This window comes from Symphodus melops, assembly GCF_947650265.1.
Source record: "Symphodus melops genome assembly, chromosome: 12".
Classification (NCBI taxonomy): domain Eukaryota; kingdom Metazoa; phylum Chordata; class Actinopteri; order Labriformes; family Labridae; genus Symphodus; species Symphodus melops.
The window spans coordinates 20,835,623-20,849,385 of NC_136702.1; the positions used below are offsets into that span (position 1 = coordinate 20,835,623).

Consider the following 13,763-nt stretch of genomic DNA (forward strand, 5'->3'; position numbering starts at 1 on the left):
AATTAGAATAACAATAAGTCATAAAATCGCACCGATAGTTTGTCTCTTGACCGCTGTATTTTTTTTCTTTTGCCTTGCATCATAAATCTTTGCCTCTTGTTTGACCTTCTGTATTTTATCAGACACGTCCAAGGCTGTAAGAGGCCTTTAAGAAAACATCATAAAGTCTCACAGCAAAGGTGACCTCTGAGTACAGTAATGCCAAACATGAAACTTCCACTGGCGTGAGCGTTCAGGCTTGTAAACGGAGGGACTATAAAAGACCAGCCTTCATTCATTTCCCCACACTCAAACAATATGTCGTTACCGGGGAAACTTCTCTCTCTCTGTTTGATCACTGTGTTTGGGTGCATGTGCCAGAAACATGAGGATCCACACCAGGCAGTTTTTCTTGCAGGTCCTATGACCAATGAACAGGTGGAAGGTCTGGGTGGAAACCCCTCCAAGGGGTCTCTACTGGACACATATGACTGTGGTTATGCACTTCCTCCTGAATCTCAACAGTACTTTGAGTACCTCCAGAGTATAGGGGTGACCCACTTAAAGGTGCCTCTATCATGGACTCAGCTCCTACCTACTGGCCTGTCCAGCCAGCCTCAGCAGGCTGTGGTCTCCTGTTACCAGACTCTGCTGAAACAGCTGCAGGACGTGGGCCTGCAGCCTCTGGTTGTCCTCCATGGATCCACAGTGCCAGAAGCTCTGAGATCAAAGTATGGAGGCTGGGAGAGCCAGGAGCTGGTGGAGAAGTTTCAGCAGTATGCAGAGTTTGTGTTTGGACAGTTTGGAGCTCTGACAGACTCCTGGTTGACTTTGAGCAGCCTGGATGAGCTGAGGGATGCTGAGCTGCAGAATGCTCTTGATGCACATATCAGTGTTTACCAGCGCTACCACCAAATGTTTCCTGGGAGAGGTATGAGTTCTTTCATTACATCATGTGCAAAGCTTTGATTGAGTAATGTTGTGTAGCCTGAGAGCAATGGTAAGCTTCTCTCCTTATTTGGATATCTCTTCAATATTTACTAATGTTTTGGAGCCTGTGCTTCTGTTATTTCTCTCAGAAGTTTCCCAAATAACGAGCCTTATAATTGTTGAATAATGCCATATAGTTTGTGACTGCACCCCAACATCACTGGAGATGCAAGACACCCAATTTTATTCACATTTTCTCAAATGTTTCAGATAATCCTGCAAAAATGTGTTCACATAAAATTCAAATAATTATTTCAATATCTGAGGATTTACTTACTTGCTGCTTCTCTACATCCGTTTATAATGGTGAGCCAGGGTCCTGCAGGATTAAAGAGACACGTTGCAAATCATTAACAGTTACTACTTTCTTAATAAAAGTCTAAAATATACCGGTAAATAGTGGTAATGTTTTTACATAGTTCTTTCTTGCATGTAGCTAAATGTGATTGTTTTTAGGTTTTTGGAGTATTCATTTAAAAAAAAAAAACAAGTCACAAATCACAAATTCTTCTTCTTCAAAAAAAAAAATCCTGTCTGTTCTTGCATTTATATATTATATAATAACATTTTATATCCGTGACTGTTTTAAAATAAAAAACAGTTTGATGCGTTTTGTTTGTTTCTGTCTTATCTTTTATTTTAGTTTTACATTCAGAAGTTTTATATTGTTTATTGTTGTTGGCTGTGCAGTTTTGGTTGTGTAAGATTATGGGCTCCATATCTGTTCAACACACGTTTCAAAGGTCGTGATAAGGGACTTCAGAAAAGCAGGGAAAAGGACAATGTGGTTTATCTGCATTATTAGCAAAGCAAATTGTATTTATTTGTTTATTTAACACACCTTGGGTTTCAGATGGAGGAATATCGGTTGGAGTAAATGCAGACAAAGTATCAGTCATCTCTAATACACGACTACTGGTAAGATGAATATTGTTATGGTTTCCCTCACAGATGATTTAGTTTGAATTTGTCATAATTTCATTTCTGTTGGAGAACACTAATATGGTATCCATATTCACATTCACTCACATGTGTCCCTATTCCAGAGAAATTCCGATTTCATCTCCATTAAGATTCATTTTGATTGCACCACTGGGCGAGAGCTGGCTGAACTGCAGAATGTTTTGGTATGTATGTATTAAAAATCATAGTTAACAATCCGCATGGGTAACACATTGAACAAAAATCAGCACGCTGGTCTTGGTATGCTCTGTCATGCACTTGCATCGAACATGACATATTATTCTTTCTTGCAGGCAAAGTGTGAAGAGAAACCCATTCTCTTTTATGAGGTTACCTTGAAAGACTGCTCTCCAGATCAGTTCCTGTCAGATACAAACATTTTCAAAGGTAATATCGGAAGTGTTAATGTAAAACGTTTAGCTTGCTTTCTTTGACTCTTTAGTTTTCACAAAGTTGTTAACAAAACACAGAAACTACAAATTAAAATGATTGTCAAGTAAAATGATCATATTAGTCTCATATAGTCACATTTTTATTTTTTTAATACTTGGCAAGGACTTTCATGTAATAAGCGGACATAACCAGAATGATACATTATGATGTACAGTAGTATGATTACAATGCATGATACATGCATGATATAACAAATAACACATGTGGTACATTTACAGTGCTGACAAATGGGCGGCAAAACGTTCTTGGATTTGACATGGCTATGCTACGTCCAGCTGGGGATATCCAAACAAGGTATTAGTTACAACGCAAACGGACACTGAAGATAGATGTGTTTATGTGTGTGCTTGTGTGTGTGTGTCTGTGTGTGTGTGTATTTTAGAAGTAGTTTTAAATCTAAAGTGATTACAAACACAACCAGCGTAAAAGGTGGAAGGACAGTGGAAAAAGATAAAGAGAGATATTTTTTAAAGAAAAATCCCAAATTAATGATATGGTGAAGGATTGAAGGAGATGTCTTTGGTATATGTGTCCATTTCTGTGTGCATATGAAAGGGAGGCATTTACTTGTTATACCTATTATTAACCTTTTTCTGACCAGATATGAACCTATTGAGATCAGGCTCTTTTTCACAAAGGTGAACTTGCAAAGAGGTCAGCTGCACATGTCAACAAAATTGTTACAATGAAGTGATAGTATAAATTAACAACATTGTGTTTTTGAATAAAAAATTAAATTAAGTGTGTGAGTTGTGAAACAAGAAAAGAAAACAGTCAGTTTAAGATTTTAAAAACACTGGCACTGTTCATTGGTTTCATGATGTCCCTCAGGATAGAACGAAAAGGTCTAAGCAGAATAAGTTCAGGAAGTTTTACTTTATAGCAACTGCTTATTCTCCTCTATATAGCATATAAATATAGAACCAAGTACTTGAGGTAAAACCTCGAAACCTCGAAAATGTTAGTTTAATGTGTTGAAAAACAAATTTAAGATCATGTCAACAACAATGAATAACCTTGTAAGTACTCAAAAGCCTGAGTGCTATATAAAACTATATACGAGGGTGACTTTATTAACATCAGAGGTTCAGACCAAATATTGAGATCTCATCAAGTGTATATTAGGCAGCTATGATACTCCCCCATTATAATTTTTCCAACTCAGTCTTATGCAGAATTGGATTTCGAAGTATGTAAATTCTATTTCATTTTCAACATTTTGTTTCTTATAATTTCAGTTATTTACACCATGGCAACAAAAACCAAATCAGAAATGCACCTCAAACGTCGTCATGCTCCATGACTTATTGCAAGATTTGGAGCGATTTCACCACCATGACCTTATCTGAGCGAGATGCCTTCCTAAATGAGTCCTTTCCTGAGGACTTCCAGTGGGCGACCTCCAGTGAGTCATTTAAAGTTGAAGGTGGCTGGTCTGAAGATGGGAAAGGAGAAACCATTTGGGACCGTTGGGGTCATGAAAACAAGGTCACTGGTAATCAGACAGCTGATCTTGCCTGTGACAGTTATTATAAGGTTGACTATGATGTCTACCTCCTGCGAGGTCTGAATGTCAACACCTACCAGTTTTCCATCTCCTGGGCCCGTATTTTCCCATCAGGCCACAAGGGAAGCCAATCAGAGAAAGGGGTTCTCTACTATGACAAGCTGATAAATGCTTTGATTGAGTCTGGGATCCAACCTGTTGCTACTCTCTATCACTGGGATCTGCCCCAGGCACTCCAGGACTTTGGTGGATGGACAAATGCATCCATTGTTGAAGCCTTCAAGGACTACGCTGACTTCTGTTTCTCCAGGTTTGGAGACAGGGTCAAGACATGGAACACATTCAGTAGCCCTTGGGTGGTGAGTCATGCTGGGTATGGCACAGGGGAACATCCTCCTGGCGTGAAGGATTATGTGGTTGCCTCCTATCAGGTATGAGCAAGTTCCTTAGTGTTTTATTACACATATACTGTTTTATGGTAATTTGCAAAAAAATTAAGAAACTATTTACTTTGACTTCACAGGTCACACATAATATACTCAAGTCACATGCAGAGGCTTGGCATGTCTACAATGACAGATACAGGAAGGCACAAGGAGGGAAAGTAGGCATTGCATTGAACTCTGACTGGGCTGAACCCAAGGACCCTTCCAGACCTGAAGATATAGCGGCTGCAGATCGCTACCTGCAGTTCATGATCGGCTGTTTTGCACATCCCATATTTGTGAATGGAGATTATGCTGAAACATTCAAGACTCAGATTGAGCAGAAAAGGAAAGAGTGTCCTCTTTCTGAGCCTGCAAGGCTTCCAGTTTTCACAGCTGAAGAGAGCAAGAGGATCCATGGAACAGCTGATTTTTTTGGATTGAACCACTATACTTCCAGGTTGGTCAACCACACTGATGGTGGCTGTATCCCTGGTCCTCATGGGGTGGGTGACTTCCAGGCACATGTGGACCCATCATGGTCCTCAACAGTTTCTGATTGGATCTATTCTACACCATGGGGACTTAGAAGGCTTTTGACCTATATATCCAAAGAATACTTAAATGTTACCAAAGTGCCTATTCACATAACTGGGAATGGTATGCCAACTGAGCACAATGTGGACAGTCTTGATGACACCCATCGAGTCGAGTATTTGAATAATTACATCAATGAAGCCCTGAAAGGTAAGCTGTAAAATGTAACTCTTTATGCTAATACAGTTGCACTTCATGCAGAGCACCTTAGAACATGTCAAAAAATCTATATTTTTCGGTATACTCTTTTCTGAATTTATTTCCACATTGGTCACACACTGATTGGTAACAAGGTACAAAGGGATGATTTAAAAATTGTTTGTGCTTATTCTCCCCACAGCTATACATTTGGATGGTGTAAACTTGCAGCGGTTTACTGTGCAGTCGCTCATGGATGGCTTTGAAGGTTCACAGGGCTTCACTGAACGTTTTGGATTGCATCATGTTGATTTTGACCTGCCTGACAGACCCAGAACTCCAAAGCAGTCTGCCTATTTTTACTCCAAACTTATTGAGAATAATGGTTTTGCTTCCAGGGAGCAGTTGTTTTATGCAAAAGAAAAGACAAATAAAGAACGAAAGAAAGTTTCTCCTCTTCCACCTTCCACTGTCCCATCCCAAGCCAAAAGTGTTTGGAGTAGATTCTCCAGCCAAGCAAATTTTCAAAGAAAACTCTATCACTATGGCACTTTCGTCCAGGGCTTCAGTTGGGGAGCGTCATCTTCAGCTTACCAGATTGAAGGTGGATGGAATGCTGATGGGAAAGGACCCAGTATCTGGGATACATTTACCAATGAAACCAGCGGTATTTCTGGTAATGCTGATGGAAAGGTGGCCTGTGACAGCTACAACCGACTTGACGAAGACCTCTACATGCTTCGAGCTCTGAGAGTGAAGTCATACAGATTCTCTTTGTCTTGGTCCAGGATCTTTCCTGATGGTCTGCGTACCTCCCTGAACCAGAAGGGCGTTGACTATTACAATAGACTGATAGATGAGCTTTTAGCATATAACATCACTCCAATGGTGACACTCTATCACTGGGACCTTCCTCAAGCTCTGCAAGACCTTGGTGGCTGGGAGAATGAAGACATGATTGACATTTTTAATGAGTTTTGTGACTTTTGCTTTGCCACCTTTGGTGACAGAGTGAAGTTTTGGATGACCTTAAACCAGCCTCACACAATTGCATGGTCAGGATATGGACTCGGACAGATGCCACCAAATGTTAAGAATCCAGGAACTGCTCCCTACAGAGTTGCACACAACCTTATAAAAGCCCACGCCAAGGCTTACCACACATATGATGATAAGTATCGCAAATCCCAGGGAGGTCAAGTATCCATTGCTCTTAATGCTGATTGGGTTGAACCTAAATATGTTAATGTTCCACGTGAAGTGGTGGCTGCTGACCGTGCTCTGCAATTCCAGTTGGGCTGGTTTGCACATCCCATTTTCAAGAACGGTGATTATCCTGATGCAATGAAATGGCAAGTTGGAAACAAAAGTGAACTTCAAGGTCTCTCAGAGTCAAGACTACCTGCCTTCACTGAAGAAGAAAAGAACTTCATCAAGGGAACAGCTGACATGTTCTGTGTTAATCACTACACCACAAAGATCGTCGGCCATTTGACAGCTCAGCTCTCCCCTCCGTCATATGAATATGACAAAGACTTTTCAGAAGCAGAGGAAGGTGATTCACCCAGTACTGCCATAAGCAAGCAAAAAGCTGTAGCATGGGGCCTGAGAAGGCTCCTCAACTGGATCAAGGAAGAGTATGGTGATCCAGATATTTACATCACTGAGAATGGAGTAGCTACAGACACTAAGACCACAGTTGATGACATTGACAGAGTTTTTTCCTACAAAACCTATGTTGATGAGGCTCTAAAGGGTGAGTGTTTCAAAATAGCCACTAAAACCTTCATACATTTTGCTTGTTCTTCAATGCTTGCATTTTGAAGCCAAAAGGTCATTGACATGTGGTGAATGTCAATGATCATCTGACATCATAAATGGCGACATTTTTATGAATTATTATAGTATTATTTCCCTTATGTTTCATCCTCAGCCCATAATCTTGATGGTGTGATGGTGAAAGGATACATAGCAACATCCCTCATGGATTCCTTTGAGTGGCTCAATGGATACAGAGTTGGATTTGGGTTGCACCATGTTGACTTCACTAACCCAAACCGGCCAAGGACACCCAAACGCTCTGCACACTTTTATTATCAAGTCATGAAGGACAATGGCTTTCCCTTACCAGATGAGGAGAAGACACTTTATGAAGAGTTCCCCAAGGCTTTTAACTGGAGTACTGCCAGTGCCTCTTACCAGGTGAGTAATGTTGAAAAATCTACTCTTCCTCAATTAAAGTGTACTTCTGGTATGCAACCATAGTGACATGTAGGTTGATTTGAATGTATCTTAAATTAACATTTGAAATACGTTTTGGAAGTATTAACAATGGCTTGTTTTGGAATATAACTTCTGTCTCATTTCAGATTGAGGGAAGCTGGAGAGCAGATGGAAAAGGATTAAGTATCTGGGATAAGTTTGCTCATACACCGTTGCGAGTGGACAGCAGTTACAATGGTGATATTGCCTGCGATAGCTACAATAAGATTGACGAGGATGTGGCAGTGCTAAAGAAGTTGAAGGTGACCCACTATCGCTTCTCTATATCCTGGCCCAGAGTGCTCCCTGATGGCACAAACAACTTTATCAATGAAGCTGGACTGAACTACTACCAAAAGTTACTGGATGCCTTGAAAGTGGCTAATATTGAGCCTCAAGTAGGTTTTGATTTTGATTATGACCACAAATGGTTCTTATGTAATGCTGTATATTAAAATGTATGACTTTTAAGTATCAAGAGCATTAGTAGTTTCTGCTGCCAAATATCATGACTCTTCCACCGAAATAATCTTCAGTGAAAATGAGTAAAACTTCCCCCACCAGAAATTGTGGAACAACATCTAAAATGTCCTCTTCTCTTTTCCTAAGGTGACTCTGTACCACTGGGACCTTCCCCTGGCTCTGCAAAAAATTGGTGGCTGGGAGAATGAAACTATTGTCCAGAGATTCACTGAGTATGCAGATGTTTTGTTCAGCAGATTGGGAGGCAAAGTGAAGTTCTGGATCACTCTAAACGAGCCCTATATTGTAGCCAACCTTGGCTATGGATATGGTACCTTTGCTCCAGGTAATCAAACACATTTCTCAAGAGTTGCCTCTTTTATTTTTCAAATATTTAATACCAGATTGTTGAGAATTTTCTTTTTTTACTGTAATACTGTAATAATTGCTGTTCTTTTTATTTTTCTTCTTCTTCGAAAATGTATCTGTGACGAAAACAGGTGTTACATACTAAACAATTTTACCAGATCATTTATGTAAAGTGAATCCTCTTTTTTAAATATAGTCTTTTAAATATAAATTATTGTAGCGTAAGAAAATACTCTTTTTTAGTGTAGTTAAAGCTAAGAATCAGAGAACAGCAGTAGTTTAGCATATTTAACTGGTGTTTCACTAATTTTTAATTGAAGGACATGATATTATAATCGTATAAGATTAGCTCTGTTAGTTAGGTATTTTATCTTTTTGTTTAAAATTCCGCAACTTAAGATAATGAGTAAAAGCATTGTCAACTATGTCTGAATTTCCTTATAGGCATCATACGCAAGCAGTATATTGCAGCTCATAACCTGATCAAAGCCCATGCCGAGGCCTGGCATCTCTACAATTCAAAGTACAGAGCAACCCACGGTGGTATTATCTCCATCACCATTAATTCTGATTGGGCGGAGCCTAGAAACCCATATAAACAGGAAGACGTTGATGCAGCCAAACGCTACTTACAGGTAGACAAATTACATTAACACTTGTGCCCTTTATACAACAGCCCAGTTTGGTGGATACATGGGGCAGTATTGTGCAAAGAGAGCAAAATGTATTTAAAGCTCAGCCTGTGAAGAAGAGACTACCTATCCATGACAGTGCCCCAAATATGTAATGTGTAACCCTAACCCTATCAAAATTATTATATTCATAAAACCTACTCTTTTTTCAACAGTTCTTTATTGGCTGGTTTGCCCATCCCATTTTTAATGGTGATTACCCTGAAGTGATGAAAACTACAATTCGTGAAAGAAGTCTTGCTGCAGGTCTCCCTAAATCCCGGTAATTAAACTTGTATTCACCTTCACAAGAACAGCTTTTGTAATGTTTGACATACAGTATTATAGTGGCAAAAAATGTGGGGAAAAAAGTAAAGCAGTTACACTGTAAGTGCTTGGTAAATATTTAAGTCTGTAAGGTTGGAAGAGAAATCTGTCATTGGATTTTGAAAACGTTGCTTTCTTGAACAGGCTACCTGAGTTTACCCCTGAAGAAATCCTTAGAATCAAAGGAACTCATGATTACTTTGGCTTCAACCACTATACCACAGTTCTTTCATACCCAGTTGATTTGGGAAAGCAGCAGGATTATGAAGGTGACAGGTGGGTCTGAATTTAAAGAAATAACACCCAAAAGCTTGTTTAAAGTCATACAGCAGCTTAGCAGTAAATCTGTGACATAGGAGGGAATGAAAATCAACAATTTAATGTCATACTTTGTTCTTCCTTGTTTTATGTCTGATGTATTATTGATGCAGGGGTACTGGAACCACCCATGATCGCACCTGGATTGAATCTGGCTCCTTCTGGCTGAAGATCACTCCATTTGGATTTAGGAAAATCCTCAATTTTATCAAGGATGAGTATGGAAACCCCCCTGTGTATGTCACAGAAAACGGCATCTCAGAACGTGGAGCAGTCGACCTGAATGACGTCCACAGAAAGCATTACTATGAACAGTACATTAACCAGGCCCTAAAAGGTACCACATTGATTGAATAACTACTTTTTTATAATGTGAGTTTTGTTAAGTATTATTCAATGTAAGTTTTTTCAGGTTTATAAACAAGTTATTTGTAACCATTACTCTTGTTCTTTCAGCTCAAGTTCTAGATGGAGTTGATCTGAGAGGATACACTGCCTGGTCATTAATGGACAACTTTGAGTGGGCTGCTGGCTATTCTGAGAGATTTGGACTTTTCTATGTGAACCGCTCTGATCCCAACCTTCCTCGCATCCCTAAAAAGTCAGCTTCTCGCTACGCCTCCATCATCACATGCAACGGTTTTCCAGACCCAGCTCTCGGGCCCCATGAGTGTCTGAACCCTGAACCTGAAGGTAAAATAATTCTTAGTCATGTAATTCCAAAACTCTGTGTTTATTGTGAGAATTAGTTTGGAATACTTCAATTTATTTTAACACACATATTAACATCTAGATACACAATGTCAAAATATTCTTAAATTTTTGGCTAAATGCAAAATATGTTTAACTTAAACTTAACATATTTGAATTGCCTTGTTTTCTGTCTCTTCTTTAACAGCGACAACGGCGCCCACATCAGGCACCACTTTACTTACAACTGTAACAGCTACAAAGGCGCCCACATCAGACACCACTTTACTTACAACTCCCCCGATTGTGCCTGTGAACATGGTGAACTTTTTAGGTCTGGAGCTCTCATCTGATGATGCTGGAGTTGCTCTTTATGTCCTCTTTGCATTTCTCCTTCTAAGTGTGCTTGGTGTCATCTTTGTTGTATATGGACTCATGAAAACAAGAAGAAAGATAAAGAAAACTGCAGCAACATTTTTAAAGATGGAGAAAATGTGAGGAGACTATGCCTTGAATTCTTGCAGAATTTGTAATTTGTAATTTTTTTATAGGTATGTTTAATGGCTGTTCAGTAGATTGTTATGATCATCGCTGTATGTTCTGAGAAATAAAGTCCTCACCTCTTTGGTTGACAGATGTTTGTGTCAGTGTCAATGAATATCCTCTTGATGGCGCCAGTTACTAATTCTCAAAGTTCACAGTGGATGTGACGCTGCAGTTGCTAAATGACAGAGCTCTTTTACTTTGGTTCAATATCAGCTGAACTGAAGTTCAAGCTCATGCTTGAAGAAGGGTAATTAAAACTAAATGTCATCTGTGCGTGAATTCACTTTTATTTGTAAATTATTCGTCTTTTACACCTATTCTATTGTTGAAACTATATTCAGGACTAATACAATATATTGAGTTTTTCTAATTACATATATTTATATATTTATATTCAGCCCACTCCAGCCAAAGTCTGGCAACTATCATTGAAGGACCTTGTTTAAGGGCACCTAAGTAACAGTTCTTCAAAGGGGTTAAAGGTACCTGTGGTTTGCCAAATTCTGTCCTCTATGGTCTGGAAATTTTAACCTTAAACATTCAGGAATCCAATTGTACATCTGTAGTCTTTTGATTGCTACTGATCCAGCAACGACCTCTGGGTAATAAAACAATCCCAGACTGGAGGAGCACACAAACAGTTCTCCCTGACATGGGGCTCACAAGGCATATAAGCATTTTCTCTGCACTCCTGCTAGGATACCTGCGCCTGGTCTCCAGGGCGACCCGTATTCTCAACAGGATGTACACATTAGCGCGCGGTGGGTGTCTGTTCTGCGTGCTCTCGCCTGCATGCTCCTCAACAGCTCAGATCAACAAGGGGTCTACTCGATGTCTGCAACCCAAGAGCATCTCAGGATGGGGTATGAGTCAAGCAAGAAAAACATATTTGCTTAAAGTTTCATTAAATGTTTTTAGGTCAGCTTGATTAGCTTTCATCAAAGTTTGATGACTTGCACATGTATGAGCACCTGCTAATCTGTGTATAAAGGCTGAGGACGTGTCCAGGCAGCATACTAGTTATCATACATTGAAATAAGTGCATACAGTATACATGGTAGATAAAATATGACTGCATGCAGGGAACCAACTTCAACTTGTTCATTAAATAGTTTAAGTACTGGTACATGAACAATAGAAGCAGCAACAGCAGCATATAATTAACATGTGTGAGTATTTTCCTGTTTGTTTCTTTCTTTGCCTTCCTTGCACAAACCCATCAAGGACAGATGGCCTTCCACCTTAAGTTTGCATTCTGCTTGTTGACAGACTGGACTAAACAGGCAAAAGACAGTATACAGTAGGACAGTCAGTATTGGTAGCAAAGGGGGGGGGGGATAATCCTGAGGACCCCCAGTGCATCATAGTCCCACACACACACACACACACACACACACACACACACACACACACACACACACACACACACACACAAACACATACACACACACCTACACACACACCTGCTGCCCTGCACAGCATATGCCGTGTGTGGCATCTTCATAAAGATGAACCCTGATGTTCTGCTGCTGCTTTAATCAAATGCTTGCTGGGTGCAAGTCTCCCCTTTGTGTCATGTAGGCAGAGTGATGGTGATTGCAAACTGCTGCATGCCATCTCTGCTCCCTGGTAGGCACTCTGCTTTTATTAGCACAAGTTGGAACAGTTGTTCATGTTGAGACTTTTTCAAAGCAAAGAAAACAGTCAGAACTTTGCCCTAAAGTCAAAGTTCTTATTATTCTACTTCTGACTGTGTGCAATATGTACTTACATTTCTCATTAACATTTGAATCTTTCTTTGACATTTGAATCCTGGTGAACAATCAGTGCTTATATAGCACTTAACAAAACTTAAAAATGGTTTCTCAAGTGGGTGTGTTTCTCACTCCTTTTCACTTTCCTGGGAAGAGGCTGAGGTCTTCCTTGTTGAAATACTAGATCAAGTAAACAACGTAGTCAAAGAATCAGGTGGGATGGGAAGCTGCAACTGGAGCCTCCCAAAAAAGGAGGGAGAATATTTTCATTCCAAAAACAGCAATGTGATACTTCAAGAATGTTTCCAGCTGAACTGTTGATGCCAGGACCTTTCTGCACACACACACTCACTGTACAGGCTCACTGTAATGCAATGAATCCGAACAAAAATTAAAACTTTCGACTCACCTTGAACTGTTGTATGTTGCTCAACAAGCTCTGTCAGTCATTTTGAGCTTTAAAAGATAAACAGAGCCTGCCATTGTGTGACTGTGTGTCTGCATTTTTCTTTCCAGTGCATTGTAACTAATATTATGAATATGAATCCTAAAATTGCATTGGAAAAGATCAGTTTGAACAGAACTACTGAGATAAAAAAACAAAACAAACAAACATCTGTAATGAATTAAAGTAATATCGTTGTTAGGTGTTGTTGTGTCTGCTTCCCATGGCAACCTTAGATGTGGAAATCCAGGTTGGTGAACATGTTGCTGTGTTACTTTTGCGTCTAATTAGTGACGCACGTGCGCTCGCTCTCTCTCTCTCTCTCTCTCTCTCTCTCTCTCTCGCTCTCTCTCTCGCTCTCTCTCTCTCTCTCTCTCTCTCTCTCTCTCTCTCTCTCTCTCTCTCTCTCTCGCTGTCTCTCGAGCACACTATCCATGTAAAAGAAGGCGAGTAGTTTTAGGTTTTTTTCTTAAAAAAAACGAGATACAGTCAACCAAGCTTTTTGAAAATATTCATAGCTTTCTGTCACATGACTCAGAGTCCTGGACGGCAAAAACAGCTTATAGGAAAGAGGCGGCCACACTGGAGCTACAGCACAGACTTGTTTATAACCATCTCTCGTAAAACAGTGCATGTTTGCATCACCTGACAACCACAGGAAAACATTATTTTGTGACGTCACGTAAATACTATATTTGTATATGTACCAGCTTGTATGTCAACTGATGAACATCAACAATTTTACAGGTCATGTTTAAAGATCTGACAGTCGCATCATATGCCATAGGACAACTACAAATGTTTTCACTAAAACGTGTTAATCTTTTGTGATCAGAATCTGTATCTGTCAAATGTAAAGCTAAGATA

General features: G+C 39.7%; 1 protein-coding gene across 1 annotated transcript; it reads left to right on the forward strand.

Moving 5' to 3' along the window:
- Nucleotides 1-297: 297 nt before the first annotated feature.
- On the forward strand, nucleotides 298-10,689 carry LOC306832684 (lactase/phlorizin hydrolase-like; the record flags this gene model as incomplete). The annotated part of the gene is made up of 17 exons (XM_079357562.1): nucleotides 298-910; nucleotides 1,823-1,887; nucleotides 2,016-2,096; nucleotides 2,226-2,319; nucleotides 2,604-2,679; nucleotides 3,624-4,323; nucleotides 4,416-5,064; nucleotides 5,255-6,808; nucleotides 6,986-7,254; nucleotides 7,422-7,712; nucleotides 7,924-8,122; nucleotides 8,590-8,780; nucleotides 8,993-9,099; nucleotides 9,288-9,419; nucleotides 9,575-9,798; nucleotides 9,918-10,154; nucleotides 10,408-10,689. The coding sequence occupies 17 exons, from the start codon at nucleotides 298-300 to the stop codon at nucleotides 10,647-10,649; spliced, it is 5,724 nt and encodes a 1,907-aa protein (XP_079213688.1). The 3' UTR covers nucleotides 10,650-10,689.
- Between the last annotated feature and the right edge of the window lie 3,074 nt (nucleotides 10,690-13,763).